Genomic DNA, 12,505 nt, shown 5'->3' with positions numbered 1-12,505 from the left:
GACAATACTGTTAAACTCGTATGGGTCCCTGCCCATTCGGGGAATGAAGGGAATGAGGAGGCGCACTGGGTAGCCCGAGCTCTAATCAACCGGGAGGTGTGCCCCTGAGACTCGGATCCCATGGATGAGGCACCGACGACATACCACGAGATAACAAACTGCTACAAGCAAAAAAGGCGAATCTACCCGCCTCCAAACGCAAGCCTCACGCGAGCGCAAGCCTCGATCCTGCGTCGAATCCAAACTAAGTCGTTCCCCAGCCCGCATTGGCTGGCCATAATTACTAATGGGCAATGGAACCCCCCCCCCAATATGTCAAAACTGCACAAATCATACATTGGCTACCCAAAATCACTTTCTTTGGGGGTGCGAGGGCTTACCCCCTCCCAGATCGCTCCTGCCAGCTCCCTCAGAACAGACGTGGGAGGAGCTGCTCAGAACGCCGGATGAAAAAGTACAAAAAGCCCTCGTTGCCTGGGCCGAAAGGGCCGCTTCTCGTGAGGGGCCATCCTAGGGCTCGGGCCTGCCACTGAGCAGTATCTCAATAAAGTTGTTACCACCACCTATCTGCGAAATCCACGGCACGCTCGTGCCACAGCTCCCGAGTTCGTCGTCGTCGTCGTGTTCCACAGCTGCCTGCGTTGCCGTTCATCATTCCAACGTAGAATTTCACTTCTCTTCTGTCGTCGTAATGGGGAGGCCGCATTTAAGGGGGCCTGAGCCACTCATTCTCTTACGTAACGGACTGATTTAACTTTCAAGAAATTTATTTTCGAAGAATCACAAGCGGCAAATGGTGGACGAAGGCTTCTAACCACGTCGTCGAGCAAACTCGAGACGTCGAACGCAAGCGCAACGGCGGTCTGCGGTCATGCAGTCAGTGACGTCGTTCTCTCCATTGCAGCCGATTGTGTACACAGCCTCATAATTGAGAAATACCTTAATGAACCCTCTAGATTAACGCAGTGATAAACAAAGAGGCCACAGGTTTCAGCTTCGCTGGTTAACGATCTTCACGGAGTGAACGAGCCGACGATTTTGTTCTTTCTTTGTGTGTGTGGCCTGTGTGTTCAAAGACCGACCTCATCTTTCTTTTTGTAGCGCTTCTTTGGCGTGGTGAGAAGCTTCGGTGGGGATGAAGATCATCCTACAATCACGCATCTTCAGGCTCCTGAGCCTAAACTGCGCGAAACGTTAAGACAGCAGGAAGAAGCACACGACATTTAGGCTACGTTCACACTTGGGAAAGGGCGAGCGGGCGGAAAAGCCAAAGCGGCTGGAAAATTGTTTCCGCGCATGTACAAGATGTTCACATTTGTTTCGGCACTGCAGCGGAAACCACTGCCGCTTTCGCGCACATCCATCTAATTTGCGTGCATTTGTCCGCTTGGTGGCGCTGTTAATTATAACATTTCAAGCGGTGCATTTATTCATTGGCCCTTCAATTACTACAAGCTATCGTTTCGCGAACTGTGTGTGTCGTCTGCAGCTTCAGTTTAGTCACCAATGGACGAGGCAGAGGAAGTAACTATGACACTTCTGGCCAGTTGCTTTCTGTCAATGGACAATGGAGGACGGAAAAAGCGGCCACCTCGGAAGCGGCGATGGTGGGTTCGTCAAGCTTTGCAGAAGCGAGAGAAGTTTGGCCACGCCAACGCTTTGTTGCCGCACCTCAGGTCACGCGCCGTTGAGTATTACCGCGAGTAAGTATTGTTGACAGTTCGTTGTTTCGTCCTGTTGAATGCTCACACTTTCTTTTTTGATAGCTATTTAAGGATGCCGCCGCGAAATTTTGATAGACTCTTTGAACTGGTGTGGCCTAGGAAAAGAAAAGTGAATACCAAGTTCCGCAAGGTCATTCCGCCAGACCACCACCTAGCTTTGGCTATGAGGTAAGCACGCTATCATGTCCGTGTTTTGATTGCACGATGCTGTCGAATTTATGCACCCGTGCTGTGTTTTCGTGCATACAAAGGAAGAATTATGGTTTCACTAAAAGCTAGGCGTGTGTGTGTTTTTCTGCCGTTAGATTTTTGACATCTGGCGAGACAATAAGGACCTCGTCGTTTAATTTCTTGGCTGGACGGAAGATCGCCTGCAAGATAATTGCCGAGGTCTGTCAAGCAATCTGGGAGGTCGTTGGCCCTGTTTATGTAAGATGTCCGTCATCGGCAGCTGATTCACTCAAGGTAAGTAGAATATCCAAACAATTGGGCTTTGCCAATATTCGAATGTTGTATTAATAGATATTCGCTTCTAAAGGTACATTAATATTCGTTTTTACAAAGTGTCAAGATCGGCGCATTTCATTAATCTTTGTCGCAGTATAGTTTTGTCATGCAGCAAAGCATAATGCCGTGCAGTGAAGCACATCAAGAATTGGCAGGAGTATTGTAACGGAGCCCGGTATGAGTTTGTTTACGTGCCAGGCATGCGCCGTCAACGGTCGCACCACAAAGGCGGAGATGTCTAATTATTGCAGCGGAGACGTCTAACCAGAATAAAGCCACTGTGCCGCACTATGTCGTGTTTACACATCCTTTAGTCATTTCAAGTCTCCATTTTTCATTTGTGCACTGTTTCACTTTTGCGTTCTTTTTATTAGCTTCTTGCATGCATAGACGCAGATGAATCATGTATTGCGATAATTAACCTCTCTATACCTTCGACATTTCTTTAACAAGTTCTTCTGGGCCAAATTTGGATCTCATTCTTCCACAGAAGTAGTAAAGCAGCAGTTTCACTTCGTAACTCCCTAATTATTCTTGGTAAACAACAAGTTTATTGATTCATTAAAGTTTGCCACGGCTTCGCACAACATACGTTAGATTCGAAAATATTCTTCCTAAATCACTATTCACTTCGAACTATAAATCCAGTATTCGCGCAAGCCCACCAAACAGGTTTAAATGCCAAAATAGCGTGCATATTTTGTATTGCAAATAACTGATGAAAATGGCAAAATCTCTGTCACCACACACTGGCCATGGCTAGTGCTTCTTACTTGATTATTTAGAAAATGAAGGTTGAAGTCAAAATCGCAATGAAAATGCATGTTAATTTTGGCACAAGTTATAAATTTAGTTGCTAGAAGTGCCGAGCAAATTAACACACATACCCAGGAGTCAGGCAAAACTAGTTGGCAGACAAGACGGGTGCTCATCTTTTCTGCCCGTCTCAGTGTGCGTATGTCACATTGTGCACCTCTTCAGCGAGGATGTTTCACCTGTTTCCAACAAAAGTTCCTACCCTGCGCTCGGGAACGTGAGTGTAGTAGAGAAGACGCTACTGTTTTGGAGAAATCACGAAGCTCAACTCACACTTCATACATTAGCTCAGAAGGTTCCATTTTTCCAAATGAAATAACTAAGTACACATAGATTAAAATTTTTCGTTTTGTTAAACGCACAGGTAGGCACTTTCCTAATTTTGCTTCTTACTTAATCAAATTCAAGCTGTATTAAAGCAGATTAGACTACTGCAGTTGTATAACTGAGTAATTAGGAACAGGACTGAAAGCTTCTGTCTCTGCAGTAAGCAAAACTAGAAGACACAATTTCCTATAGAGACATAGATATTGAGCATTAACGCATTGCAACTCAAAGGTTTGCATGTGCTCAGTAATGTAAGTTTGAAGAGCTTCACATACTGTTACTCAGTACATATTTTAGATTCTGTACACGTAGTCGGAATGTGAGAAGCAATAAGTGTAGCACTATATGTTGTATGCTGGGTTTTTATATGCCAAAACCGTGTTCTCATTATGAAGTACGATGCAATGGACTCCAGGTTAACCTGGACAACCTGGGGTTCTTGAACAAGTAATAGTTCAATCACAGACCGCGAATTGCAACACTCAATATGGGCTGTGTGTTCTGCACTATTAGTGTTGCATAGCTAAAAGCAAAACTATAAAGCGACATTTACCTTAGATTGCGTTTCTTGAGGCTTTGCACAAATGGCTGAGGTTTTACTATTTTATAATGTTGATTTCGCTCAGTAGTGTTTCATTCTGCTTTTCTTCTTTAGGTTGCAAACGAGTTTGCAGAAAAGTGGAACCTGCCTCATTGTATTGGAGCCATTGATGGCAAACACGTGGTCATTGAGTGCCCCGCCAAATCAGGAACCTTAAACAGGAACTACAAAAGTAGTTTCAACAAGGTTGCAAACGAGTTTGAAGAAAAGTGGAAGCTGCCTCATTGTATTGGAGCCATTGATGGCAAACACGTGGTCATTGAGTGCCCCGCCAAATCAGGAACCTTAAACAGGAACTACAAAAGTAGTTTCAGCAAGCAATTGCTTGCGATAAGTGATGCAAATTACAGGTACGGGTGATTTGCGCAGTTCAGTCATTAATTTAAGAAAGGAAGGGCAGTAGGGAAGTTAGAGCATAAATAACCAAGCATGTGGGTAACATTGGTAATATTGTATTTGGTATATGGCAACCAAGTAAGATTAGCTATGGTGTGAACTCCTAGTTACCAAGTTACTCCTAGTGTAGTAAGAATTAACAGATTCCAAGTGAATGGTAAGATAATGAGGATGTGGGCCATTATTAGTTCTTGATATACACGACTTCGGACTTAAATCTTTAGTGTTTATGTTCATTAACCATCTCATGCATCAGTTAGATATAACACAAAAATCAGATTACGCTACGTTAATCTCGTCGTCATTAGCTATTCCTTGAAAACAAGAGATGGAAGGAGATGAATGTTACAAGATAAAACTGATGGCAGGTTTGACCTGTATATACACAAGAACATACTGAAATATACCCAATAACAACACTTCCACATGCTTTTGCTTCTAATATAAAATGCTTTGTGTACTTCCTTAGGTTTCTGTATGTCGAAATTGGGCACTTCGGCAGCGAGTCCTATGGTGGCGTGTTTGTACGCAGCAAGTTCCAGGAGATGATTTTGACAAATCAAATTGGAATTCCTGAAGACTCCGAGATTGGCAGCATTGGCAAGATGCCCTATTTTTTTGTTGGAGATAATGCTTTCCCTCTGAAGACCTTTATGATGAGACCTTATTCTCGCACAAGTAAGCTACAACAGTCTTTTTATGCCATTTGTGTTGTGTGTTCTTGTAGTGGCACATTGCAGTTCCGTAATTTTTCTTTATATCAAAGTTTATCTTGTACATTGTTACAGCCCTTCAACCGCTGTTCGCCGACACATCTGTCGCAAATCAGCTATTTGAAGAAAAAAATCAGAGGAGAATATTTAACTACCGACTTAGCCGAGCTCGAAGAGTGGTTGAGAATGCTTTTTGCATTATGGCACAGAGATGACGAATTCTTCGACGGCCATTTAACGCAAAAGACGATAATGTCAACAGAATTGTGTGTGCTTGCGCAGCGCTGCACAATTTCATACTTCATGAATCGCCTGGATCTCGAGCTGCATACTGTCCACCTGGAACTGCTGACCGCGAGGATGGGCAAGGGCAAGTGACCGAAGGCAGGTGGACAGCTGAAGAAGGCAGCAGAGATGCTTTGTCTGCGTTGCACTCTAGAGGTTTTAACTCAACCACGTATTTCTAGTTTAACAAACGATCTCGTGCATCTGTGTTGCAGAGTGTTGTCTACTTTATGAATTTGTGCATAAGCATATCACAAACTGAAAAATAATGTGCAAGCTGAATAGCCCATTTGCTCAAAAAGCATTTCTGGATGCAGGTGCAATTATTTTCTAGCAACAATTATTTTTATCTGTTATCTACTTGTATTTCGAACCTACTTTGCTGGAAGACTATCTTTTAGCCAAAAGTGTTATGTTCTCCAAGATATTCATGTTGTGACACATTAAAATAAAGGACTCACAATAACAATTTACAAACATACTCGGGCTTTGCAGTACAGCATCTTGCACAAAGCAATCTGGAAACATATACATTGCTGATATAGTATACAAGCCATATTAGGTACTTGGTTTGGCCAAGCATTCGAAGCCTTTGATTATCTCTTACGCAAGCCAATGCTTTGAGGGACAAGCTTTGCCAGTACTGCATTTCTGATGATGGCAGAGTCCCCTCACAAGACAGCATCATCAATACCACCAGATAGAAAGTAGGTCTTTATTTGCAATAAACATTTCTTGTATACATGTGACCGTATTGCAAATAGTACTGTGATTAGAAAACATAGTGCAGCTTAGAAAAATCGCTTTCAAGGAAAACCTGGATACAAACACTAGGCTTTTGCAGCTCTGTGCACAGCATGACTAGCCCTTTTTTCCACGATCCTGAGTGTACAATTTATATCAAAAGAATACAAATTGAGTACTAAATGTACAGCGCATTTCTGAGCTTTCCAAACACTTACTCCACAACTTTATACGAGCTTAACTATCACATCTGCAGACTTGGTACACAAACCTTAAAATCGGCAGATTGTGCTGTGCAGTTCTGTATAACACGCATTTAGATCAAAGAACAACAAACCCTTGTTTTTGCTGTCCTGTACAAGGCCTTAAATATCACTCGCATTTTCAATAAATACTTATCACAGGCAAAAACGTTGTACCTTATAGTTCTGTGCAGTGCAGGATGAGTTGAACATGGCAAGCCCTTATCGTTATTTGCACAAGAGCTTAACTATCACACATAGTACTATGAAAAAAAGACGGATACTAGCTTTCTGCCATAGAGGACTGGTTTGAGGCACTTCAGATTCTGGGATACGAGATGTTATCAGAAAAAAATGGAATGCGACGAAAACTGGCCACAGGGCTGCTACGTAATGATTGTTGAGCATGAGCGTGGAATTTCAAAATAAGACAATGCCTAGAACCTAAATACCTGACATAGCATTAGCGGGAAAATGTCTGTGAAAATTACGATAATTCCTAATCTGAAATTTGAATACAGCTCTATATGCATTGCATTTCACAATATGTTGAGGCAAAAAAATAGATAGACATGTTTGTATGTAGTCACAGACCACTCAGCGCCTTCGTAGAGGAAGGGGCATTATGGGAGCGCTGGCATGAGTACCAACATGGGAGTCAACTGTGTAAAAAGTGGATGACGAACGCGCGAAAAATGGCACTTAAATATCACAGATAAATATGAGAGAAAATAAAACATTGTATGTACATTGTACCATGCACCTGTGTTTTCAGGACTATTTTTCGCTGCTCCGAGCCCTCAGTTCAATTACTTTTTCTTGAATGATGACTTGGATGGCACACATAGAGTCAAATTGGTCATCAGGTGGCAGTGACCGTAAAGATCCAGCAGCTTCCATGCAGAAATGGTAGACAGTGTCCTGGGTCTCCTCTTTTTGTCGGCGCTCTCTTCCAACTACCTTCAGGTGGTCAAGGCATGCGGCAGCAACTGCTGCATTGGAGGGACCGCTGTCATCGGGACTGCAAAGGAAACGATGTCTCCACTACTGTTGACTATCCCTATACCAATTTCTACTTTACCGCTGGGGATTTTGGATGTCCTTGTCACTTTTTTGGTCTTGGTGCCCTATAACGGAAGAAGTTGGTGAGTTAGTATTGGCAGTGTATACATATATGGGTACGGGCACCTAGTCCTACATACGTTTCAATTGTGTCAAGCACCACTTCTGGCTCAATACCACTTACTGCTTTGTCAGGCTGCCTGAAAAAATAAACTTGCTGCTTTTAAGGGAACTTTATACCATAATTAGATTTACCATTCCGTTGTCTTGCTTGCTGGTTATGTCTCTGCGGTGTACTTTCTAAGCTTTCTGGCACCATAATCTCTTCGAAGTCGTGTGTGTCTCCTGTAGCTGCTACATCTTCAATATCGTGGCTGCCTGCTGTTGGGCCTTCAGCTACGATCATTCTGCATAAATGACAAATAAGCCAATTGCAGCTGGTGCTCAATGACATCAATGTGCATTTTAACAATGTGTGGTGTTTAAGCGGTGATTAATAAAAACATTCTCAGAATTGGCTCGTTACCGTCCCTACCATCAGATTATTATGCACACTCGAAGAATCGGAGATGGCAATCTATGCACAAGCCACTGAATTTTTCGCTTAGGCAACGTACCGTGAGGATTTGAAACATTTTAATGTTCACAACAGTTGTAGTTTTAAGTTATACATTAACCATTGTTTCAAATTGGTAGTTTAATATATTACTTCCCACTAGACATATGGATCCTAGCTATTTGGCCTGTGTTGCCCTTCTTTCAATCAGGCCCACTCATGGTCAGAAAAAAGTCATACCTACAAAATACTGCCACATTCATGATGTGTCCTGACAACGCAGTGAGCGTTGTCATGGTGCTTGAAGAATATGTGAATTAGCATGCGCTACAGACTGTAGAGATGTTACAAATATACATGTCAGTTATTCACTCACCTATCATAGGAGCCAAATTAGAGGTTGCCGCACCAGCTAAAAAAGTAAAATATGAACTAAGGCACCGAAGAACAGCGAAACCAGATATCCTTGCAGTTCCTGCTCGCAGAAGCAGTAAGTAATATTTTCGGCAAAGGTGAATATTGTGAACAACGTCATGTTTGCCGTGTAGACCAGAAAGGTAACAGCTAGCCACTAACGAATAACATCAAAGGATGCTGCATGGTAACTTATCTTGCTCTCGGCAACCCAGTTGACCATGCAAACACAACTTTCAAGGCAAGTTCGTGACTGCACAGACAGGACATGCATTGGCTCCTGATAAACAGCTTCCATTATGCACGTCGTTGCTTCGAAGTGCTTCCACTTCACGAGGGGCAAGTCATGGGCACGAGCGCCAGTTTTCATTGAGTCCTTGATTTGATTTTTCGTTTTTGTGAAAGTGTCTTTGAGGTTGTTAAACTTCTTCTGGCATAACGCACCTGCGCAATAGTTGCAATTTTAAATGACAGGCCACCAGTAAATGTGAAACAGCTACACATGCTGTGATCCAAGCAAGGCATTTCGGCCGTGCGAATGGTAGTGGCAAAAGAGAACTGTTTGCATGTATGCATACGCTGTATTCTTTAGCATGATATGCTGTCACCTGAGCAGCTGGTATGAAACACAATGGCTGAATTTGCATGGACACAGTTGAATTTGGCTGGAGCTCCATTTGTTTAACAAAAAAGAACGGCATATAATGTCACCTTGGTTCGGTTGCACTCGCGGCACAGACTGAGCGTGCGTGCAACATGCTTATCCTTTATTCATTGGAAGTCTTTGCACACAGCAACTGCACAAGTTCAGCATGCCTAAATTCGATGCTTTGGATTTACTTGCCAGGACTCTTGGTTTGCGGCGTGGCGACAGAAACAGTGATATACCCATACAACCCTATGCGTTACAGTCCACACGGTGCTAGGTGCTGTAAACACGGTTTCTGCATGCGTTGCTTCAGTTTTTGGCGCAAAAGAAACCAATAAATATTACAATGGCAAGTAAATGAAATGAGACGAAAGCACCGCGAGCACTTGCTCCTAACAACGGCACTGACTAAGCAATCTTGGTATACGTTACTTGCGAAACTATACCCACAAAGCACCACCAGCGTAGCGAGAGAAAATGTGCGAGTACTTAACGCTCACACCCAGCTCTTCGGCTATCTTCGGCTATCTTCGCCCAAACTTCATTCTTGGGGTACGTGTCTTTGTACAGATGGCCAGTCTTGTCATAGAGCACGGGGTGGCATTTGATGGCATCGATCAGCATAACAGCTGACACTTTCTGTGCCATGTTTACGGCCACAAGTTCTCGACCGGATGTTTACATGCGAATGCAGCTTCCGCTAAAGCGGAACGTCTTTCCGCTTCGCCGTGGCGAAAAAAATCGATCCGAGACCGATTTTTCCGCCTAGGCGGATGAATCCACCCGCCAGTTCTTCCGCCTAGGCGGGTGGATTTTTTCAAGTTTTTTTCCGCTTCCGCCTGCTTCGAGACCAAGTGTGAACGCACCATTAGAAACGCAGTTTCTGCGCTTCGCTGTATGCGTTTCTTTTTTTCATGCAATTTACCCTTCTTTCAGTATGAAGAAACTGGCCCGATCAATAATATTGCTGTAGGCGGATACCGCGTTCTCATGGTATTCCCAATTCGGAAAAAGGAGGACGCCAGCGAGCGTGAAACACGCTCCAACTGCCCGTCCGCACGAGCTCAAGGCTGCGGCGAGGCATCAGCAGTGGAGCTCGATGGAACCGCGCTGCCATCTGGCGGCTGTCGCAGAATGGCGGCAGCGGTTGTAAGCGCGCGGGCGTAGAGTTTTACAACTGAAGCTAGTGTAGTAACGTTGGGCCTAGAGTTACTGGCGGGAAACTAAGCAGCATACGCCGCAGCCCGAGATTATAAAGCCGGGCTTTCCTGCGAGAGGGGTTCCGAAATACGAAAAGGTCCCAGGATACATGTATATTCCAAAACGTGTTCGGATACCCTGCAGCGTCACAAATGGAAAACAAGGGCTGGTATACCTCTTATTGCACCCCAGTCTAACCAGACAGGTAACAGCGGCTCCGCAGCGTCTCCAAACAAACTCCTGTGTACAGGGCATTGAATGCACCCGACCCAATTCTCACACCTTTGTCTCTCCTGCGGGGCGCCGAAAACCCTTTGTCACATGGGGATGGGGTGCTCTAAGTTTGCTGAACCCAACAACCAAGACGCTGAGTCAAGAACCGAAAATAAAAGCACAGAAGACCGCCAAGAATCGTGCGAGGCCATGCTCGTGGCCCCTGACTTGGAAGACCAGCGAAAGCTGGTGAACCAGCCCAGGAAACAGCAAAAACCAAGGGCTACCTGGAATCAGGAGGCCTCCCCCCTTCTGTGAAGAACGAACTCTTTCTCACTGATTTCCGTTATTAAATGTTTGTTGTCTCTGTCTTCCGAAGATTTTGTAACACTAGCACTGGGACACTAAAATTGCCTGGCACTAGAATATCATTGCTAATCACAAAAAAGTATGTGCGGCAGAAAAGATCTTCCTCGTCCGCTGCCAAGTTTTGTGAATGGTCACGCTGGCAAACGCTCCCAGGGTTCTACAAGGAAACATAAATACCCAAGAAAGCGGACGGGGAAACGGCGCCACGGTCGCTCAATTGGTAGAGCATCGCTCGCAAATGCGAAGGGTGTGGGATCGTTCCCCATCTGTAGCAAGTTGTTTTTGCATCCACTTTCTTTTCCATTAATTTATCGTTTGTTTATTTCATTTACTAAGCGCAAGTAATTTCCCCTATGAACAAAATCGTTCCTGAGCGACAGAACGGCCACCCTCCGTCTAGGGGAAATCAAGTCCCAGAAATACAAACTTGGAGGCAGGGGCACACCGCAAGGTTCTGTCATCTCTCCGACGCTTTTTAACCTTGCGCTAGCCGGCCTAGGCAAGAAACTGGATCAAATCGAGAACGTCAAATACACGATATACGCTGATGACGTAACGCTCTGGGTCCCCGGAGGTAGCCTGGGATCAATTGAAAGCGCTCTGCAGGAAGCGATCGACGTGATCGAGGAATACCTCGCTCCCACCGGCCTGCGATGTTCGCCTGCGAAGTCGGAGCTCCTCGTCTACACACCATCGAGGAGCGGCCCCAAACCAAAGAACGAAATCGGAGACACACACGTCATTACTCTCAGAACAAAAGACGGAGGAACCATTCCACACGTCAGCAAAATCAGAGTCCTTGGGATGTTCATTGAGAGCAACGGCTCTAACGCCACTACAGTGGAGAAGATCGTGACAGAGTCGAATAATGCATTGAATCTCATACGACGCGCAGCCAACAGACAACACGGCCTTAAGGAAGAAAATCTTCTCAAGCTAACACACGCCTTTGCGCTATGCCACTTCACCTACGAGGCGGCCATGCACAGATGGAAGGTAGCGGAGAAGGACAAACTCAATGTACAACTGAGGAAGCTAGTCAAACTAGCGCTGGGAATCCCCAAGAACACTGAGACAGAGCTCCTGCTGCAACTGGGGGTACACAACACACTTGAAGAAATCGCCGAAGCTCAAGAACGGGCTCAATGGACAAGACTCTCTGGAACCAAACCGGGTAGAGACATCCTAGCCAAACTAGGTCATGACACCACAGTAATCGAGAATCTATATCAAAGCGTTCCGACGGACACACGCAACTTTTCCACGGTTCGCCCACTGCCGCGGAACATGAACCCCGCGCACCATCAACCCAGAAGGCTGGCACGCGGATCGTTCATCCTGCGCGAAATACGTGATAAGAAGATCCTAGCCTGTTTCGTTGAGGCGGCACAGTACCCAACCAGGAAAGCCTTCGTTGCCACCACGATCAATAAGCAAAGTCAAGTGAGAAACGCTCTCACAGTCAAGACCCACAAGTCCGAGATATCAGAACAGATTGCCATCGCACTCGCGCTCACAGACCCGACCACCACCCACGTCTACAGCGATTCACGCTCGGCCGTCAAAGCCTTTCAGAAAGGAGCCGTTGCAAGCCAAGCACTACAAATAATCAATAGATCCGCACCGTGCAGCATCACACCATCTGCTGGTTCCCGGCACACCTCGGAGAGATCGAGGACGCCCCTCG

The 12,505-nt window shown here is 45.1% G+C and overlaps 1 protein-coding gene across 1 annotated transcript; it reads left to right on the top strand.

Annotated features, from left to right (window-relative positions):
• The first annotated feature begins 330 nt into the window (after window positions 1–330).
• On the top strand, window positions 331–7,903 carry LOC142591248 (uncharacterized). The gene is made up of 6 exons (XM_075703589.1): window positions 331–1,703; window positions 1,767–1,892; window positions 2,030–2,189; window positions 4,030–4,325; window positions 4,841–5,049; window positions 5,160–7,903. The coding sequence occupies exons 1-6, from the start codon at window positions 1,507–1,509 to the stop codon at window positions 5,297–5,299; spliced, it is 1,128 nt and encodes a 375-aa protein (XP_075559704.1). The 5' UTR covers window positions 331–1,506; the 3' UTR covers window positions 5,300–7,903.
• Window positions 7,904–12,505: the final 4,602 nt, after the last annotated feature.

This window comes from Dermacentor variabilis, chromosome 8 (genome assembly GCF_050947875.1).
Source record: "Dermacentor variabilis isolate Ectoservices chromosome 8, ASM5094787v1, whole genome shotgun sequence".
Lineage (NCBI taxonomy): Eukaryota > Metazoa > Arthropoda > Arachnida > Ixodida > Ixodidae > Dermacentor > Dermacentor variabilis.
Note: the sequence above shows the minus strand (reverse complement) of the source record. Positions and strands in the feature narration are given on the sequence as shown.